The sequence below is a fragment of the Parasteatoda tepidariorum genome, chromosome 4 (assembly GCF_982258835.1).
Source record: "Parasteatoda tepidariorum strain Cologne lab strain chromosome 4, Ptep-v5.0, whole genome shotgun sequence".
Classification (NCBI taxonomy): Eukaryota; Metazoa; Arthropoda; class Arachnida; order Araneae; family Theridiidae; genus Parasteatoda; species Parasteatoda tepidariorum.
Window position 1 is genome coordinate 34304696 of NC_141758.1, and position 19556 is coordinate 34324251.

A 19556-nucleotide genomic window follows, 5' to 3' on the forward strand; every position below is an offset into this window, starting at 1 on the left:
AAATCTAAAACTGAATCAAGACTAGCTAATAAGATAGAAAACATAAATAAAAAATAAAATTTTTGGAAATAAAAATCACAGCTTTAGCTTACGTGGCCACTGACACAGCTTGCGAAACTATTTGGCCCTGCTGAAGTACATGGACTTTACTCATCTGTTTACCATCTTTTCCAAGATCAAACACCTACAGAAAAATAATTTCATAAAATTAAGAAAAACTGCAGTTATTTGTAAGCTTTAGATAGCAATTTAATTTTTTTCTTAGAACAAGAATATAAACTTTAAAATGTGTATTTGTAACAAAGAAAATAGGAAAAAAAATTAGATTTTAATGTTAGTTTACCTGAATTGAACTTTTTTCAAATCTAGCATACAAAATATTTCTAGTGTTGTCCACTGCTATTTGAAGAACAGCATCTTTTGTGAATAAGGAAAAGAAAGTGATTTAAAAATTAAATAACTATATCAAACAAATATGAAAATGCAGTTTAATTTTAAAATTTATAACTTCACACATTCTTAAATAAATTAATGTGTAAAAATATTAAACAAAGCTGAACTTGTAATATCTATAGGATAAAAATTTTTTTAGTGTCAAACATGAAACAGCAGCTTTATTTTGATGTTATAACTTCATGCTTGAGTAGCTAATAAATTAAAACATAAAAACAACAATCAAACCAGAAAATGCAATAAATTTAATATACAAGTCAGATAAAACAAAAACTCATAAGTTAATTTTTATTTCTGAACACCCAATATGAAAATGAAACTTAATTATAAATTTACAACTTAATTCTTCAATAAATTAAGGAGTAAAAATATCAACCGAATCTGAACCAAAAATGTACTAACTGAGAAAAGATAGTGTTTCTTGAAATAAAATAAAAAATGTATCATATAACATCAACATTTCATCACATAAAATGTTAACAAACTAATTTCAGAATACAAATTAATTAGATTAATTCTTTGTCTTTTCAATCAGGCCACCATCTTTTCTTCCACCTCATTCTGCTCTAATAAATTACCAGGGTGTGCGGCCAGATTTTTCAACAAAAAATAAGCACCTTTTAAGCACTCAAAAAATGTTTTAAGCACATTAAAAAAAATTACAATTAGGATCTGTACAGTAATAAAAATTATTTTTTTTCTATCATTAAATGTCCTTAATTTATAAACATAAAATCAATAAAATTCAAAAACTTTACATAATCATGATAAAATAAATAGTTTCTAAAAAATATTGCAGAGAAAATTGACTACTTTAGGCACTTTATCATAGCATCACATAATATACATAGGCACTACAAATACATAGGCACTTTATCTACAAACCCTGAATTAAAAAAAAAAACACCTTTAAGGGCTTTTAAAAAAGAAATCAAAAATAAGCCTCTTTAAGAACTTTTTAAAAACGCTACGCACACTGAATACAGTTCTACATAATAGACTGCATTTTAGATAAATATCAACATGCATCCTTCTATGATGTTACTTAGGCTCTATTTCTTTGAGCCATTTTTCTTATGTAATGCTATACTCTTTGTAATTAGATTAGGCACCTCAAGGTTATGCAATTTTCCCCTCTCCATTACCATGGTTTATGCAAATCTTCCCTTTTCTCACAACAGTATGATCTAATTTCTTAATCAAACATACTGTCATAAAGAAAAGCAAACCACCTGCGGTAACAAAAAAAATAAATAAATAAAAAATTGGTGAGCCATGGTGATCCAGGAATAGTGTGATCGCTCCCATCATGACCCAGGTTTGAAACTCAGGGGTGATTGCTTGATACGAATTCTGATCTCAGCGCACACTGACCATAACGGTGACGTAAAATTATCCCCAGTGGTAGATGGATCATAGGTTAAGGTCTCCTTGCTGCTGGAGTAACCGTTAGAGGTTTCCGTAGTTTTCATCTCCATCAAAAAGTCCTTCGCGATGGCCAGTTTTCCCCAATGCTAGATCGAGGAGTTCCCTTGTCATCTGGGTATGGTTTAAAATCACACGGTTACCAAGTTTCACATTGATAGTTGTAAATTCAGAATTGGGTCAACCGTTCAAAGCCATTTATAAAATAAAATGAATCTGGTCAATGCGCTCTAAAAATGTAGGAGAGAAATGTAAAAATTTGATAAATTATAATTCTAATCAAAAATTATGTTTCTACAGTCGAACTCGTTTATAACGAGCACAAAGGGACCGTAACATTGTACTCGTTAAATCCGAGTGCTTGTAATAAACGGGTCCTTAAGGCAGGCGTGCAACCAGAGGGAAGGGGGCTTGGGAGGTCAAATGATTGAGTTTACTTAAAATTTAATACTTAATTACTTTAATTACATTAATTAATTTAACTAAATACTTTTTAATAAATTAATTTAATTAACCCCTTCCTTCTCACTCCCGTGAAAACGACGGGGTGAGTTTTCGCCAGATATTTCTCGCTCCCGTGATATTGACGGGCTGGAGTGTTCAGTAGTAACGCGCCAATAAGAATAAAACTAATTTATTTCTTTTGCCCGGAAAACATTTCTTTCTCATTTTACACACCAGATAGCAGTACCAGGATATTTAAGGTGATTGTAGATAGTTTATTTTAAACTAGAGTTCACCACTAATCAAATTGGTATTACAAATACAAAAAAATGGGCACTTTTATGACCCTTTTCTTGAAAATTAACCGATCGTTAAAGGGTTAAATACATGACCGATAAGGGGCAAAATCGATTCGTCACCGCCTACTCTCACGTGACTTTTCCCATGCTTTAGATTAGAGTGATAAGAGCAATTAAGTTTCAGTTCGCGGTTTTCTTTGATTTCGCGCATTTCTTATCATTTTGAAAAAAAGATAAGACGGAAATACTAGAAAGATGAGAAAAAAGATTGCAAAACAGGAAAATACTGCTCTCTAAAACCGGGTCTTGCTCGTTAAAAGCGACTTTTGTTCCATAGACTTAACATTGATCCAAACAAATATTCTCGTTTCCCTCGGTAAATCCGAGTTCTCGTTAAAGACGAGTTCAACTGTAATTACACAGTGGCACGTATAAAATAGTATTAGTAAATCTAGTTTTCACACAATTCTGTGAAGAATTACTCGTACAAATTCTTTATTTGGTAAGAAATAGAGATAAATTAAAGTTTGTGTACAGATTATATTGAAAGGTTATTTGATTGATACGGAAGTTACAAATTTATATCATCTTTTTTCAACATTGGAAAAAGTATTAATAAGTCAGATAGTACAGATGATATAAATAAAAAAACATTTTACGGCTTAGAACATGTAGAAGTTTAAAAAAAACTACAAAATAAATATTAGAATAAAGAAGCTTACAAAATAGGAGATACAAATGAAGAATAGGACAAGCTTTTTATCAGTTTTGATTATGGATTAAAAGAATATTTACCTTCATATGTAAATGCTAAACTAATAAAAGATGGTACGATGTAAGATAGAACACTACTAGAGTGGTTAATTTTCCTACACTTTCTGCTAAACCATCTATCTTGCGGCTACAATAAAAAAATAAAAATAGAGATTTAAAAGATAATAAATAAATGATATAATTGAAAAAAAAAATTTTTTTTAAAGACAAGTCTATAATAAGTTTACAGAATAAACAATAAAAAATTAAATATAGACATAAATAAAGATATTAATAAATCTGTTTTAAAACAATTATTCAATAAATAACAAATGGATAAAAAAAAGCTTTAGGAAATGTAAAGAGCATCAAGAAAAATTTTTAACTTCACCCCAAGTTTAAAATAAAAAGCTCATCATTATTAAAACTCAATTAAAATATGTATTGATAATAATCAATACTTAGAGCAGCAAAAAATTTTGAAAAAGAAATTAAAACACTAAAGATATATATTACTTATTAAGTTTTTTTCTTAAAGTAAAAAAAAAAAGTCAATTATTCTTTATATCATATCATCTAAAGGTTAAAATAAAGCTGATTCTTAATATAATTAGGTTAAAATAAAGCTGAATTAAGATTTGTCTGAATACAAAAAATTTGACTTTTCCCCAACAATTCAAAATAATAATAACATTAATAAAAGTAAACTAAAAGAAAAAAAAATTATTATTCATTATAAATGAACAATAGGCTAACCTGATAGGTAAATTCATAAATAGATCCATCTATACCACCCAGAAAAATTCTGCCACTCTCAGTTCCTTCAAAAGTACACATATGCACATTATCAGTTGGATATGAAAAAAGTGCTTCAGGAAGCATGTGCATTTCTTCAAAAGCTGGGGAATCTGTAAAAAATTCCAAATGCATGTAGCCTTTTGGTTAACAAAACGCCATTGATTGCAAAAGTTATAAATAATACAAGGACTAAAAAGTAAAATTCGGTATAGCTCGTAAAGACTAAAAATTGAAATAAAACAGAAAACTGATAAGTTACATACCTTTATTTTTTCTTGTAAAATTTACTCCAAGAATAACAATTTCAATAGGAGTGGTGAGACAAATTAGGTAATGAATAAAATCTTGAAATATATCTACAAAAATATCATTAATATTACTAATATAAAAAAATATTATCATAGCTAATACAAATATTTTTCAACAGTAATCAATAATAAATCAAGCAACTGTCTTACAGATTTAAAAAAAAAAAGAGATTACATTTTATTCTCAAATATAAAAGTCAGACAATAAAATCTGTCATACATATTTTCAAAATTTATTAAAAATATTTACCTTTTTACAATTATTACCTATCTGGTAAGTTACCATACTGAGGATTATTTTCCAAAGAAAAATACAGTAAACCATATTTTTTTTATTTTCCTTATTATATAGCACTTCTTACATTGAAATATTATCATCCAAACTGTACTAAGGGGAAAAAATAATGATGACCATACTTTTATCAAAAGTTGGAATAAAACTTCACACAACTTAGTTGTAGTATATATTTAAAAAAACTAGACAAAAAATAAAACCTTAATTTAAAAATATTTCGAATAACTTTTTAAATATGCCATAACCAAATAATAAAAAACTATGAACTTAGAAAAAAATGATTTCCTCCCCTTTTTTTTTTAATTAAAATATAAATAATTTTAAAGAGATTAATTCAGTTTCTCTTCATGAAATCTACTTCAGCTCTTTGGAAAAGTATATTTTCTATTCATTTATGACAATAAATTATTTTACAAAATGCAAACAAAGAAATTTTTGGATATGTGGTGACATGTTACTTCTAAAATTATATATAGTTTAAAAGTATAAATTTGAAATATAAATACATTATACATTTCTACAAACATACCAGGCTTTGGTTTTACTAATCCAACACAGAGAATTGTTTCCTTGATGCCATCATAATATGCAAGGTCACTCCTAAAGTAAATAATTAAATATTATTAAATTCAAGTGTATTTTCTTTATATACAGTGGTGGCCAAAAGTGTAGACATTTTTTGAAAGTTTCATGTTTTTCAACTTTGCATACTTGTAGAATATATTAATTTTCGCTTAAATACAAATGTTTATATATCGAATTGAAGATAATTTAATAATAAATACAGTATTACAATATCTGTATTACAAAAAAAGTTATGCAACTAATAATAAGATCTATCTTAGACTTGCATTTTTTTAAAGTGACACTTACACAATCAATACTTAGTAGGATAACCCTTATTTTTTAAGACAGCTTCACAGCGTCTTTTCATCGAGTGAACAAGTGTTTGGACATCCTTCGCTGGCCGCCTGCATCATGAACATCTGTGCGTCCAGCATCAAAGTTCCTGCAACATTTCCGCAAATTGCTATCACTCATGAACGCTTCTCCGTACGCTTTACTCATTTATCTATGAATTTCAGCTGCATTGCTTCCTTCAGTATGCAGAAATTGAATGAGTGAACTGAATTTACATTTGGTGGGAGACTCTATTTTTCCAATCATGTTTATGTGCTCGATACGGACTAAAAAATGACAACCGCTAATCCACGCTTTACTCTGGCCAGCTAAAGACACATCGCAAGACGTCTGCGCACAGACTTAGCAAATTTTCCCCGAAGTTTTCCTTTAGCGATCAATCGGACCTTGAAAAAAAAATAACCCTTCTATATGTGACAACCTTCATATATAATAACAACCTTCCATCTATTTTAATGTCCTTTAATCTAATCAATGGGTTCAAAAGTGTTTTTTAATTTTAATTCATATTTTTAAACCTTCTAAATTTAAGAGAGTTATAATTATGTAATAAGTATGTGTTAAAATAATAATGTACATGTCGTACAACCTGGAAACAATGAGGTGTTATTCTGAAACATTTTGAATCCCTGAGTATTTTGCAAGTCATGGGCAAAACCTGATTTTTTGGTGCAGGAAAATCATCAGTTATGAACATTCAGAGAAAGTGGAGATTAAAATTCAGAAAGTGAAAGTTAACTATCCCTTGTGAATCAATCATTCATTCATTCATGCATGCATGAATGTATGCATACATTCATTCATATATATTGAAAAATTAAAGTCTAATAAAAAGGTTTCGTCAGTAGAAAATGAAATTAGAAAAAATGGGCTATTTTTATAATCAAATATTAAATTTGATTCATAAAAAGATTGACGTTAAGATTTCATATCTTACAATCATTAAAAAACTTTACTATAATACTTACCTTACTAATAAAAACAAACTGTAACTGTATGAAGAAATTCATGGTAACAGTTTCCTTCAGTCACAGAATATTAATAAAACTTAATTGTGAAAACTCAAGTGATTACTAAACCCATTTTTCTATTTTATGATAATTTTTTAAAAGAATTCGATGTTCATGAATTATTAACATGTTTTTTCACTATAATTAAGAAGAAATATACCAAAGAAACGAAACATATATAAAGCTAAACAATATGAATGAAGAAAAAAATAATTCCACTAAAACATAATCATTACAATTAGAGTTTTAAAAACGACAACTTTCTTCAGTGGCTAAACATGAAATTTAAAAAAAAAAATTTACTGATGAAAACATAATAGACTTAAATCATGTGCTTGCATTAAACCGAATTCTAGAAGAAAAATTTTTAATATTTTAATATACAAATCATAAAAATGAATCAACTTACCCATCGTGAAATGACCATAGAAAGATGTTGCTATCAATTGTCAACCAGGCACGTCCGATTTCAGGAAATAATCCCATTTGGCAATTACTTTGCATAACTAAATTTTTATTAAAGTCATACACTTTGTTTTTGTTGCCAAAAAATTATAAATTTCCAATAGATGAGTCCAAGTAATGTGAGTAATATATTGAACAAAAAAAATAAATAAAAACATTTGCTGCAAAAATAGGGGAAAATGAAATGTTACTAGATTAAAAAATAAAGAGTGGGATGCCTTATCATATTTCCTTAAAACTTGTCATCAGGTTTAAATACATATAGAATTTTCCACATACATATATAAATATACATATAACACACAGTAGAGCCCTGATTATATGAGTTTCCGCCTTTACCGAGCTATATTTTATTTCAAGGATTTTTTTTTAAAGTTTTTAAACTGCAACCGAAAAAAAAAATCTTAATTTTATCTTCCAAACAATTTTATCTAAAATCTGAATTTTATCTAAAAAACTAGATCAAAATTTATCTTGAAGAGAAATTTTTCTGTCATTTTGTTAAGATTCACAGTTTTTAGTATGGGTACATGGATGTCCAAAAAAAAAATTGCATAAGATTTTCCATTCCTGTGGAAAATTAAAATTTAAAGAAAAATATTTAAAAGTTCTTCAAAGTCACCAGAAATGTAAATAGCATTATTTTGTTATATTACACTTTTTTAAAATAAATTATTTTTTAAATATACCTATTAAATGAAAATATCACATATATAGATATCAGAATTCCAATATGTCATTTCTAAAAATTTAACCATTACAGGTTACATTCGGTTTTAAAAATAAATGAAGAAAATTATAAAAGCTAAATTTATTAATTTAAAAAAATACAATGTGACGTGGTAAGAAAGATAAACAAATTCAACAAGATAATAAATTTCTAATAACAAGACTAATAATTGTTTAAATTCTCAAAGATATAAGTAATACCTTTTGAAATTCTTAATGCACATAAATACATAAAATAAACATGGCTCAGAATGGAAGAAAAATAAAGGATACAGCTAAATTGTTCTACTAATTCCGGTGGTAACGGAATTCTTTTGACAGTCGACAGTTGAGCTAAAGAATGAAGACTAATGCTAAGTTCAGAAACACCAGGATAATCTTGATCATTTAAACCACTTACAGTAGGCAATGTAGCTTTAAAAAAAAGTTTTAAAATATAGATACAAATTATATGAAGCTTAAACAAAATGTAGAATTATACATTTAAAATATTTAGAGTACAAAAAAAGAAAAGAAAAAAACTATTTTAATCCGGAGTTTAAATGAAAATTTCTAATAAAAGAACAAATTACCTCATTATGATACACTTACAAAATACAAACACAACTGTCTTAAAAATTAGCAAAGTGCTAATATTTTTTATTTTATTAAATATTTTTGCCCAACTATTAAAAAAAAAAAAGAAAAAAAAAAAAAACAAGGATGAAAATTATAACATCAGATCCTCAGGAAATCGAGTTGAAAGCTATATCAAATTAAGCATAATAAAAGCTATTTATAAGGCAGTTTTATAAAAATTAGGAATGGTAAGTTTTAGGACAATTGTTTAAACCTTGGCCAAAGGATACTCTGAGAAGGCCTTTCCATTTCCCTTCTAAACTTTAGTAAGAGTTCGTCCCGAATAGGGACGAAATATATAGCACCACCAAAACCCGTTCCACTGTCTCCCCGACATATTTGGAGGGGGTGCGTGTACTTCCTGGGGTGTTAAGTAATCCGAAACTAATTGACTAACCACTGTCATAGAAAGGGAGGAATTGCAACCTGCGGGGGTCACCTAGCTTTCAAAAGATATCAGAAGATACTCACTCTACATTATGCTTTTTCTCCTTCTAAGAAAAACTTAAAAAATATTTTTTTAAACTCTAGAACGGCTTTATTTATTTTAAAAATGGTTTTATCATTTTATTTAACATGCACTTTTTCTAATTACATCTTGAATTGTTTAATATTTTGATTTGATTATTTAGAGAACTAATAATAACCAGAGTACTTAAATTTATGAAATTTTACTATGTAGTCATATGAAAGTAATTCATATAAAGTAACTACATTAAAAATAAATTTATATTTTATTATAAAGTTTGTTAGTTTTTCTTAAAAATTGATTTGCAAATTTGTAAAACTTTTTATGTTAAAGTAACACCTTGAGTTCAAGATTTTATTTTTTATTACTTATTTAATTTTTTCTTTGAATTACAATTCAAATACAAATATTTATCTCAACCTTCTTTTTTTAATTTTAATTAATTTTTTTCAATTTTTTTTAAAGATTGTTACACCGTTTTGAAACTAATTAAATTCTACCAATTTAAAAAACTATGCTGACATTTAATCCATTGTTTAAGCAAATATGGTTGCTCACTGTGTAAATTCGATTTAGACTAAAATATTTGAATTTCGCAATTTGAATGCACTAAATTAACCTTCACTAGAAACTAACTTCATTTTAAATATTACTTTTGCTAACTACATTTATTATTGTATAAATAACGTCGAATTGGAATTATGATTCGATCTTAAAAAATAAACAACCGGGGATATTTGTTGTTTGTCACAAATTGAAACATCAAAATTAAAAATTATTCGATTTAATGATCACAAAATTTTAAATCATATTAAGACAGATCTAGTTTCCGATTATATCTCTTTAACTTATTCTAATAACTTAGCTCGGATACATTAAAAACTTTACCCACAAACTCATATTCATCAGTTTTACTTACATTACTTCTACTTAATTATAGTTACTTTAAAAACTTATCGCCAAAGATATTATTTAACAATCAATGCAAGAAAAAAAAATAATCCTTTTTGATCTAAAGCAGTTATTTAGTAAAAATTTATTCAACTGCATATTTTGAGAGCGCAGTTTTATATGAAGTTTATTTTAAGGGAATAAAGGAAAATATAACTTATTTATTAAAAAGCGAATATATTTTATTTATCAGCTTTTGGTTGTTCAACGGTATTAGATTTTATCAAATAATTTTTATCAAGTAATATCGTGTGATTACTTTATATAATAAAGGAACTTCATTTTTAATTTTAAGCCTTTAACTTAAAATTATTATAACCATAATAATAATAACATAGAATAATGGTAAAAGTGGGTAATAAACGCATTTTATGTGTAAATGCCGTAAATAAAAGGACAAATAAATAACTTGTAAAAGTATAACTTATTTCTAAGAAGTTCCTTAAAAACTATCTTTGATAAGCTTTATAATTTTCTAAACGTAGAAGTAAAATTATAAGAAAATTGATGTAACTCTTTCATTTCAGTTTAGAGGGTTCATAAAAAATACCATCATTTCTGTTGTAAAAATAAATTATAACATTTTCGACTAATAAGCTGAAGTGACAGTTTAAATTTATTTTTCTAATAGATCATTTCGATGGATCAATTAAAAACAATAAAATAAAACAATTCTATGTTACATTTTAATATATAGATTTGTGAAGCTGCTCACTGTAATTAATATAAATATTTATCAAAATAATCGAAATTTATTTATAAAAAAGTACGATACCGAAATTTTTGAAAGAAAAGGCATTTATTGATTTTCATTAAAACTTACAACATAACAACAGATTGAGACAAGTTTACTTTACAACATTTTATCAAATACAAAAAATATGAAAAATCAAATTATTGAGAAAGAAAAAGATATTGATGCATTAAGGCAAGAATTTGCAGTGTACAAAATTAAACAGGAAGAGATTCAACGAAAAAAATTATGTTTATCTAAGAGATATATTCATATAGATGGTATGCTGGCTAATAGGACTGGGCTATAAATCGATATATCGCCATATATCGATTTAACGGCAGACCGATACAGCGACTTTCGTTCCAGGCGATGCATCAGAAATATGATTTAAGCCGTCGAGTAAAGAAGACGAACGATATAGCGATACAAGACGCGTAAGGAACTTCTCTTACGTTCCGATGCCAACTCGCGCTGGCGAAGACGATGTTCGTATCGTTATGTTGAAACGGCCTTGATTGATGAGCGGTAGAATCAGAATCAGTTTTGAGAACATATATAGTGATCTCGCACGTTCGTTTCCGCACCTCTTAGTTTTTTTTTCTTCCTTGTCGCGACTTGATATCGTTTCTTGTAGATTATTTTCAGTGGGACTGACTATGTGATCACCGTCGTTACCCTGTTCTGAACGTAATCTATTATTGAAAAGAATATATAAAGAAGTGTTTTTTAGTTAATTAGGTAATCTTTTTTTGAAACAAAACTTTCTTTTTTATTTTAAAATGTGAAAATTAATTTTGATATTATATGTTTAAGTACTTTTTTACATTACAGTGGAAAGTCGCGTATCCGGAATCGGCGGGACTTTCCGAAGTCCGGATAATCGATTTTTCCGTATAATAGACCCCCAAGGTAAACAGAGATTAAAATGATCTGAATCTAAGAAGCAGAAATTAAATAACATTATTTTTCGGGCAATAATGTTTTAGTATTAGAATGATATCTAATCAATCAAAAACAAAATATTTAAAAAAAAATAATTATTGCTATTATAAAAATAAATATAGGAAACTAAAAAAATTTACAGTTATGAAAATATTAATTGCTCTCTCCGCCATTTTGAACTAGAACGTTTCAAGCAAGAAGGGGAAATTCCCGTCACTCATTCATTAAGGTGGGTAGGTGAAGAAGCAAAATTCATTTCCTTCTTACTTGTCATTCAAGTTGAAGGGGGGGAAGTGACAAGTTCTTATTTTCTCTCCTGTCATTGGCTATCAATCAAGCATAAAGGCGTGGCATGCTGATTGGGTTCTCTTTATTTTTTCTTGTGTGACTAAAGGGGATTTCCCCTCCACTTTAACGTTTGCTGTGTTTACCCTTTTTCACAGTACTTCTTTCCCTAACACTTTATCAAAAAGGTTCCAGGATTTGCCTCTTTTACTAGCCAGCTGCACAGGAAAGAAGGGGGGAGGGGACTCAATTGCGCTCTTTTGAAGACAAATCTCCCCCCCCCCCTTTCCTGCATTCCAGAGGAGGAGCGTTACTAACGGTACAGTCTTGGTAGATCTTCTGTTCTCTTTTCTGTTGATTTATGGGTTTAAGGTTGAGATCACTAGAAGCTAAGAAAGGAAAAAACCTGTCAAAATACTTTTTTTTTTTTTTAAGAGAGTGGGGAAGATGAAGAAATGTTTGTTTATTTTGATTGTTAAAAAGTGTCCGGGAAATTGACCCTTCCGGAAAAGGGACGTCCGGATATGGGACGTTACACTGTATTGCATTTATTACAATCGGAAATCTAATCTAAGGTGCCCATAAAGAATTAAATTAAAACGTAATTAAATTTGTTAGGCTATTTCAATTTATTAAAAACTTTTTGGATAAAATAATAATTTAATGGATTTTTATTACTGATTTTAAATTTATAAATCTTTAGTTGTTTTCATTTTTATTTATAAAATTATAACAAAACTTATTTTTCCTCCTTTGGATTTGGACATAAGTCAATCAACTTTGTTTATTCAAAAAAATTAGTAATGTTTGCGATTGCGACTTCTTTTTTTGAAATCATTTAGCACTTCGTTTTATTAAAGTGTATAATCGTGTTTTTTAATTTTCTTTCCATATTTTCAGTTGAATATATTATCGAATAACATAATTCTTTTGTTTTTATTTTTAAGAAATTAAACCTTACTTTGTTTTTTCTTTCAGAATTCGGTAATTATTCAATTTAACTTTATTATTTATGTGAAATAATAATGATAAAAAATAGTGTTGTTTTAAAAGTGTTTTTTTTTTTTGTTTAATTTATTTAGCACTTTGTTTAAAGCATACAAATAATTTTTGACGAACTTATTTTTTAAATTTTCTTTCTATATTGTTAGGTAAATATATTGATAAATTTCAATTTTATTTATTTTTTTATTAATTATTTTTTTATTATTTATTTTTAAACTAAGAAATCTTCCGTTATTTGCACGATCATTTTTAGAAAATATAACATTAATATCTTTCTTAAGCAAAAAATATACATCAAATCCTCAAATCCATAAATTGATTTAAATCAATCTGAGTATGAAGTTTTGAAAGAAATCCAACTTTCTGCGCCTTACAAGTAAAATACTATATCGCGATACATCGCTATATCGCGATGCAAAACTGACGATGCATCACGATATGAAATTTCTTATATCGCCCAGTCCTACTGGCTAACCCTGGGGAGTTTTCGTGCTTTTCCCCTCCATGTAATGCTAATGCGTGCTAGTTTTCTTATATTTTAACTGACCATAACTACAGTAATTAAAGTTTGCAGTGCAGAAATTTCTACTCTCCATGAATGGCAAAGGAGGGTCATGGAAGAGAAATTAAAATAACACATTGATTACATACTTCTTTCTACCAATATAAAAGAGCGAAAAATTGTGAATAAAAATTACATTACGCACTTTTAATATGAATTCGAAAAATTTCTCGTTATTAAATACATAAGGTATTGCATAATTCCTACTCTTAATATATATTTTTAGAATATTGCGAAAAAAAGTTTTAAAAAGTGTATTAATTAGGAATTACAGATTAATGTTAAAGCAATAAAAAAAGACTAATAGTTTCAAAATCTACTGAATCAACTAAGGAATTAGGTCTGAAAACATCAAAACCAGTTTGACTGTCTGAAGTAACAAAGAGAAGCTTAACTCTAAGTATTACAACTTATTTTTATTTTTTAATTTATCGTGATGAAATTTCGTGGTGTTTATAATAATCACATTTCTCATTCTTTCTATTTCATCTGGCAATCAAACTGGTTTCAATATTTTCAGTGTTGCGTTCCTATGCAGCGATTAATTATATTTTGATATCATTTGTATTTTTCTCTCGTGAATATGAATTATGTCCACTAATGTTCTTTTACTTACTTTTTTTTAAAAGAATTTTACAATACATGCGTATATTTTCATATTTTTCCTCATTTACTGTTTTAAATAAAAATTTCATAATACTTTAGTGTTCTTGTGTATTTACATTGAAGCCCTAAAAACAGGGATAAGTGCTTGTTCATGTTTGGATGACGTGTGGTCTTGTGTACTAGCTATTTTTTTTCCCCCTTACCATGGAAAAACAAACTATCCCAGCTATTGGAGTAATTAAGACTATTTATGGAATGGAAAAATTGCAACCTTTTAAATTTTTTTAATGTAAATGTTTTTTTAAACCTACAAATGAGTGTACGATATATTTAAAAAAAGAAAAGGAAAACTGCAGTTTTGTGATGCTTTATAGTATATTCAGGGTTGCAAAAAACCCACCTGCCCAATAAAATCCGCCCGGGTTTTACTGGGTATAACCCACTCTGAAAAACCCGGTAAAACCCACCCTAAAGTGGGTTTTACTGGGTTTTTCTAAGATTGATTTCTTTTTTCATCCCCTGTTACATGAAAGAGCTATTCTATAGAAATATATATGTAATCTAGCCTAAAAAAATTAACCTACAGTGAAGAAACTAATTGTGTTGGAGACTGGAGAGTCACCTTGCTGGCTAGATTTGACTGTATGGCCATTGATTCGCTTTCTATGCAAATAAAAAAATTTCCCCTAACATTTTTTAAGATTAAAATATAAATAAAAAGTAATCCTGTGTTAAAATAAGTTTCAAATGTGTGACGTATGTGAGTACATATAACCTTTTTTTATCATGATATATGAAGAAACTTTTTTCAGACTTTCACATCAATTTATTTGTATTAATTATCTATATGAAGTCAATTTATAAATTAAACTTAATTATTAATATTAAAATACGTTTTTTTAAAATAAGGTACTTATCCCTGCTCTCTCTTTTGAAAAACCTCTCATAAAAACATGAAAAACCCAGAAAAGCCCAATAGAACCCAGAAAAACCCACCCGGTTTGAGTTTTTCCACAATAACCCGGGTTTTTACGTCATTGTCTCGATTTTAATTAATCTCACTTTATTCAGAAGCTAAATTTTTTAATTCTGAAATATCTTTGAAAAACAAGGAAAATGGTTTAAAAAAAGGGGAATAATGTATTTAAAAAATAAATTCCACTCTCAAAATTAATAAAAACAAGAAAACTATTACTACTAAATAAATAAAATGTATGTAAAATAAATGAATTTTCAGCGAATATAATTTTCATAATTAATTACAAGCTTATAAATAAAAAGCAAGCTATCAGTTTTTAAAATGCCCCCATATCAGTTCTTCAAAAGGACAGAGAAAGAAAAAGATTTTCAAAAAGAGTTGAACAGGGAGAAAGCAAGACCACCTATGGAGAAGATTAGACCCTAATCGTCTCTTGGGGGTGGAAGTTGCCTTCCTCCCTTACTCAAAGGTAGAAAGTGACTTGAGTTTCAAAGGCAATATTACAAAAAGTAATAAAGATTAAAAAAAATCGACCTACATTTTCGTGGATAGGAAAGATTGAAAAAATTATTAGTACTTTTTTTTTAATTGATTACACCGATTCTTAAACAAGAAAATTCGATTCAAAGTATGACAAGCCCGCCATAGACTTTACATGTTAAAAGCAGAATTGAGGAGTCTGCTTGGTTCAACACTTTTATCCCGGCAACCACGATTGGGGACCCTACTTTCTGATCATTTCAGCTCACCCCGTGCTCTTTGTTCACCAAGGTTTAAACCGTCCTGTCTAAAGCTTTTCATCAGATTATGTAGCATCACATTCACCAACAAATATAAAAAACATTATTTCGAATTGAAATAACTATACTTTTTGGTCAACTTTTATGTTTTAAAATTAATATTTTTAGCGTTATTCTAAGTACTAATTTCTTTTCTTCATAAGGATATTTTATTTAACAAAAAAGTTTGAAACACATAACTCATATCAATCCTTTGTTCACAAGAGATTCGAATTGTTTCAGACAGATTGTATTATTTGGGTAGAAATGATGCACAATGTCTAAGAAATCTTCTGATAAAATATTTTATACATATATTATAATATATTTTCATAGTATAAAATGAAACTGGATAAGCAAATTCAATAACAGTTAAAAGAACACTCTCTCATTCTCACATTTAAATTTAAGAAATTAGACTATTTTTTTTAAAAATATATTAATAAGTATTTCAATTTCCTCTAATAAGATAGTTGAAGAATATAAAATGTTATTTTAATTTTATTTATGAGAATAAACTTCAGAAGCAAATGATACTCATTTTTTCATTCCCTCATTTATCACCCCTGCATTGAGAAAGAATAGCACTCACTTTAATAAAAACTATATGTATTAATAAATATTTCAATTTCCTCCATTAAGATTTTTTTCATTCCCTCATTTATCATCCCCACATTGAGAAAGAACAGCACTTTTGTCATTTATTTTCCAAAATTTAACATTAATAACCATTATAACTTCCTCTTGTGGAACAGTTTAAAAATATTTCCTTTTTATTTATGGGTATTAAGTTGCAAGGGATTGATTCTAATATTTTAATAAACAAGTTTAAAAAAATATTTTTGCAACACTTTATTTTTAAAAGCAGTTACCAGTACTTTCTCCAATATCTTTAATTTTATTACATTAGAAATTTCTAACACATTTTTTTCTCATTTTTACAACCTACAAATAACCAATTTGTAAGGAATGACCTATATGTATTCATAATCATATTATATAACCTGACATCATTGACCTGAATTTCTTTATCAAGGTTCGTTGATAAATATCAATGGATACATATCATATCAAATAAGTAATACATCCAATATTTATTTTACAATAAAAATCATGATGTTTTTGATATTTTAATTTTTTACTCCAAGTCAAAATTATCTCCATGACATCTCAAGATTTCTATTATACACTGCAGAAACACATGCAGAATCACACCTGAACTACAGACTTAGATATAATGAAAAAATTTCTGCGAACACAATACCCCAATTGAAAACACTTTCAGTACATGGATTAACTATTGTAACTATCGGGTTGTTCGGGAAGTAATTTTGTTTTTCAGACAGAGGATTTAATTGTATTTTTTCGAGCTCAACGTCACACTTAACCTGCATTATCATTATTTGTTTTGAGAGCTGATATTGCAAGGCTTGTATGTGAAAAAGTTCAATTAATTCTATGCAGTAGTTTTTGGTTGGTGCCCTTTTAAATATGGAGAGCAATAAGCAGCATTTTAGTCATATTTTAAATTTTTGCTATAGAAAAGGTGAAAATGCTGTTCATGCCAGAATGAAATTAACCGATGCGTATGGAGAAGATGTGTTGACAGTACGCCAGAACTGGTTTGGAAAATTTCGATGTCGAAGATGCACTACGTTCTGGAAGGCTGGTTGAAGCTGATAAAGACACAATAAAGGTATTAGTTGATGCAAATCGGCAAATAACAACACGTGAGATCGGTGAGAGGTTAAATTTATCGGATTCACTTGTTTATGACTACTTGAAAGGCCTGCACTTAACCTTGAAGCTTGTTATATGGGTTCCCCATGTTCTCACAGAGAGAAATTTGTGTTTGTGTCGTCGCGTTGACCGTCTGTGATTCGCTTCTCAAACGTCACGAAAACGATCCATTCTGGAAGCGCATCATTACTGGGGACAAAAATTGCGTTGTCTATAACAATGTCAAAATGCATGAAGCAAAAAATCTGGACCAGCTCAAAGCATTTCGAAAGTCAATATCCATCAGAAAAAGGTGATGCAGTCTGTTTGGTGGGATTTTAAAGGAATTATTTTTTGTCTTGTTGAGCTTTTGCCGGATAAAACAACATTTAATTCGGAAGTCAGCTGGACAAACTGAATGATGCACTTCAACAGAAAAGGTATAGTGTTCCACCAAGATAATGCGAGATCTCATACAAGGTTGGTCACTCGCCAAAAGCTTTTACAGCTTGAATGGGATACACTGCCACACCCAGCATATTCTCCAGATCTGGTGCCTTTGGATTATTATTTGTTCTGGTCACTGCAAAATTTTTTGGACTGTAAAACCTTTACCTCAAATGAAGAGGTCAAAAATACCTGGATCAGTTTTTTGCCAGCAAAGACCAAAAATTTTATGAGCGTGGAATCATGCTACTACCAGAAAGATGGCAAAAGGTGTTGGACCAGAATGGCCAATATATAATTTAATAAAATACTTATTCATTGTACGAAAATTGCACCCTAAAAAAAACTCAATTACTTTCCAAACAATCCAATAGTTTAAAAATCAATGGATTTTTTTAAAAATGTTTACATTTTATAAAACTCCATATTTATTCATACCAGAGGGATGAGTTTGGTAAAAAAAAATAAAAATCTGAAAATGTTATGTGAAAAAGCACTTTTTAATTTATTGAAAAAATACATGAGGAAGAAAAGTTTATACAAGAAGCATTTTTCTACAGAATGTTTTATTTGATATAAAATCGTGTAAATAAGAAGCACAATCTTAAATTGTGTAAATAGGAATCACGATGTGAGAATGTAATTTTAAATTGCTTTTGCATCGGAAAAAATTAATCTTTTTTCTCTCTAATTTGACAAAGACAATTTTCTTTGAATAAGCAGCCTTCTTTTTTAGCAATAGTAAAAAAAATTCTATGATTGTGACAAATTTTCTGTCTGTGCATTTTATACGAGCCTGCTTAACTCAAGACAAAACTCTAGATTTAGACAGTGCATGCTCCCACAGGTTGAGGCTTCTTTAGAGAAAAAAGGTTTCGGCTTGGACAAGCTCAGACTCGTGATAAAATTTTCTGAAACCTCTTTACAACTTGGATCCATTATTAAGCATAAAAAGTTAAAATTGACGAAGTATAAAAATCTCAGCAATCTGCTTCTCTAGTTTAGCTCTTTTGCTTTGTGAGATCACTATTTGCCAAATGACTTTTATTTAGCTTCCGGATTGGATTTTATTTTGTAATTTTTTTTTAAGTCACCTTGCAGTTTCAGTTCATTCAGTCTTTCTCTTTGCTTTCTCAGTGACAAGATCGGAGAATTTGGCTTTTATCCAATGTTAACTCAGGTGGATTCGGACTGCCAAAGCGAGCTCGCTTTCATGTCTTGCTTCCACTCACAACCTTCCTAGAAAAATCAATTCTTAGACTGAACCTTTTTTCGACCACCCCACTTTCAACAAGAGAAAAAATACTCTCCCATGATGGTCACTCTAGATCTAACCAAAAGTAACAGTTCCAGTGTTTTCACTACAGCGCGAGAACGCGAGAATCTCATATATTTTTTTCTTTTCTCGCATTAAAAAATTATTACTGCGAGAAATTCGCGCATTCTATAAATCAATTTCAAAATACGCGAATTTCTCGCATTTTTGAAGAAGCTTCAAATTACGCTATTTAGAATAAAATCCGTTTCACTTTTCTTCCTGGATCTCTCATTATTTTCA

General features: G+C 28.6%; 1 protein-coding gene across 1 annotated transcript in view; it reads right to left on the reverse strand.

Annotated features, from left to right (window-relative positions):
• Nup154 (nuclear pore complex protein Nup154) overlaps window positions 1-19556 on the reverse strand; it is a 69892-nt gene that overhangs the window by 45991 nt on the left and 4345 nt on the right. The window contains exons 3-10 of the mRNA XM_087160904.1: window positions 8174-8314; window positions 7116-7212; window positions 5305-5375; window positions 4436-4528; window positions 4131-4282; window positions 3417-3522; window positions 344-417; window positions 93-184 (exon numbers count right to left, since the gene is read on the reverse strand). Coding sequence (XP_087017030.1) covers window positions 93-184; window positions 344-417; window positions 3417-3522; window positions 4131-4282; window positions 4436-4528; window positions 5305-5375; window positions 7116-7212; window positions 8174-8314 — 826 coding nt within the window. The remainder of the gene's footprint in view (window positions 1-92; window positions 185-343; window positions 418-3416; window positions 3523-4130; window positions 4283-4435; window positions 4529-5304; window positions 5376-7115; window positions 7213-8173; window positions 8315-19556) is intronic.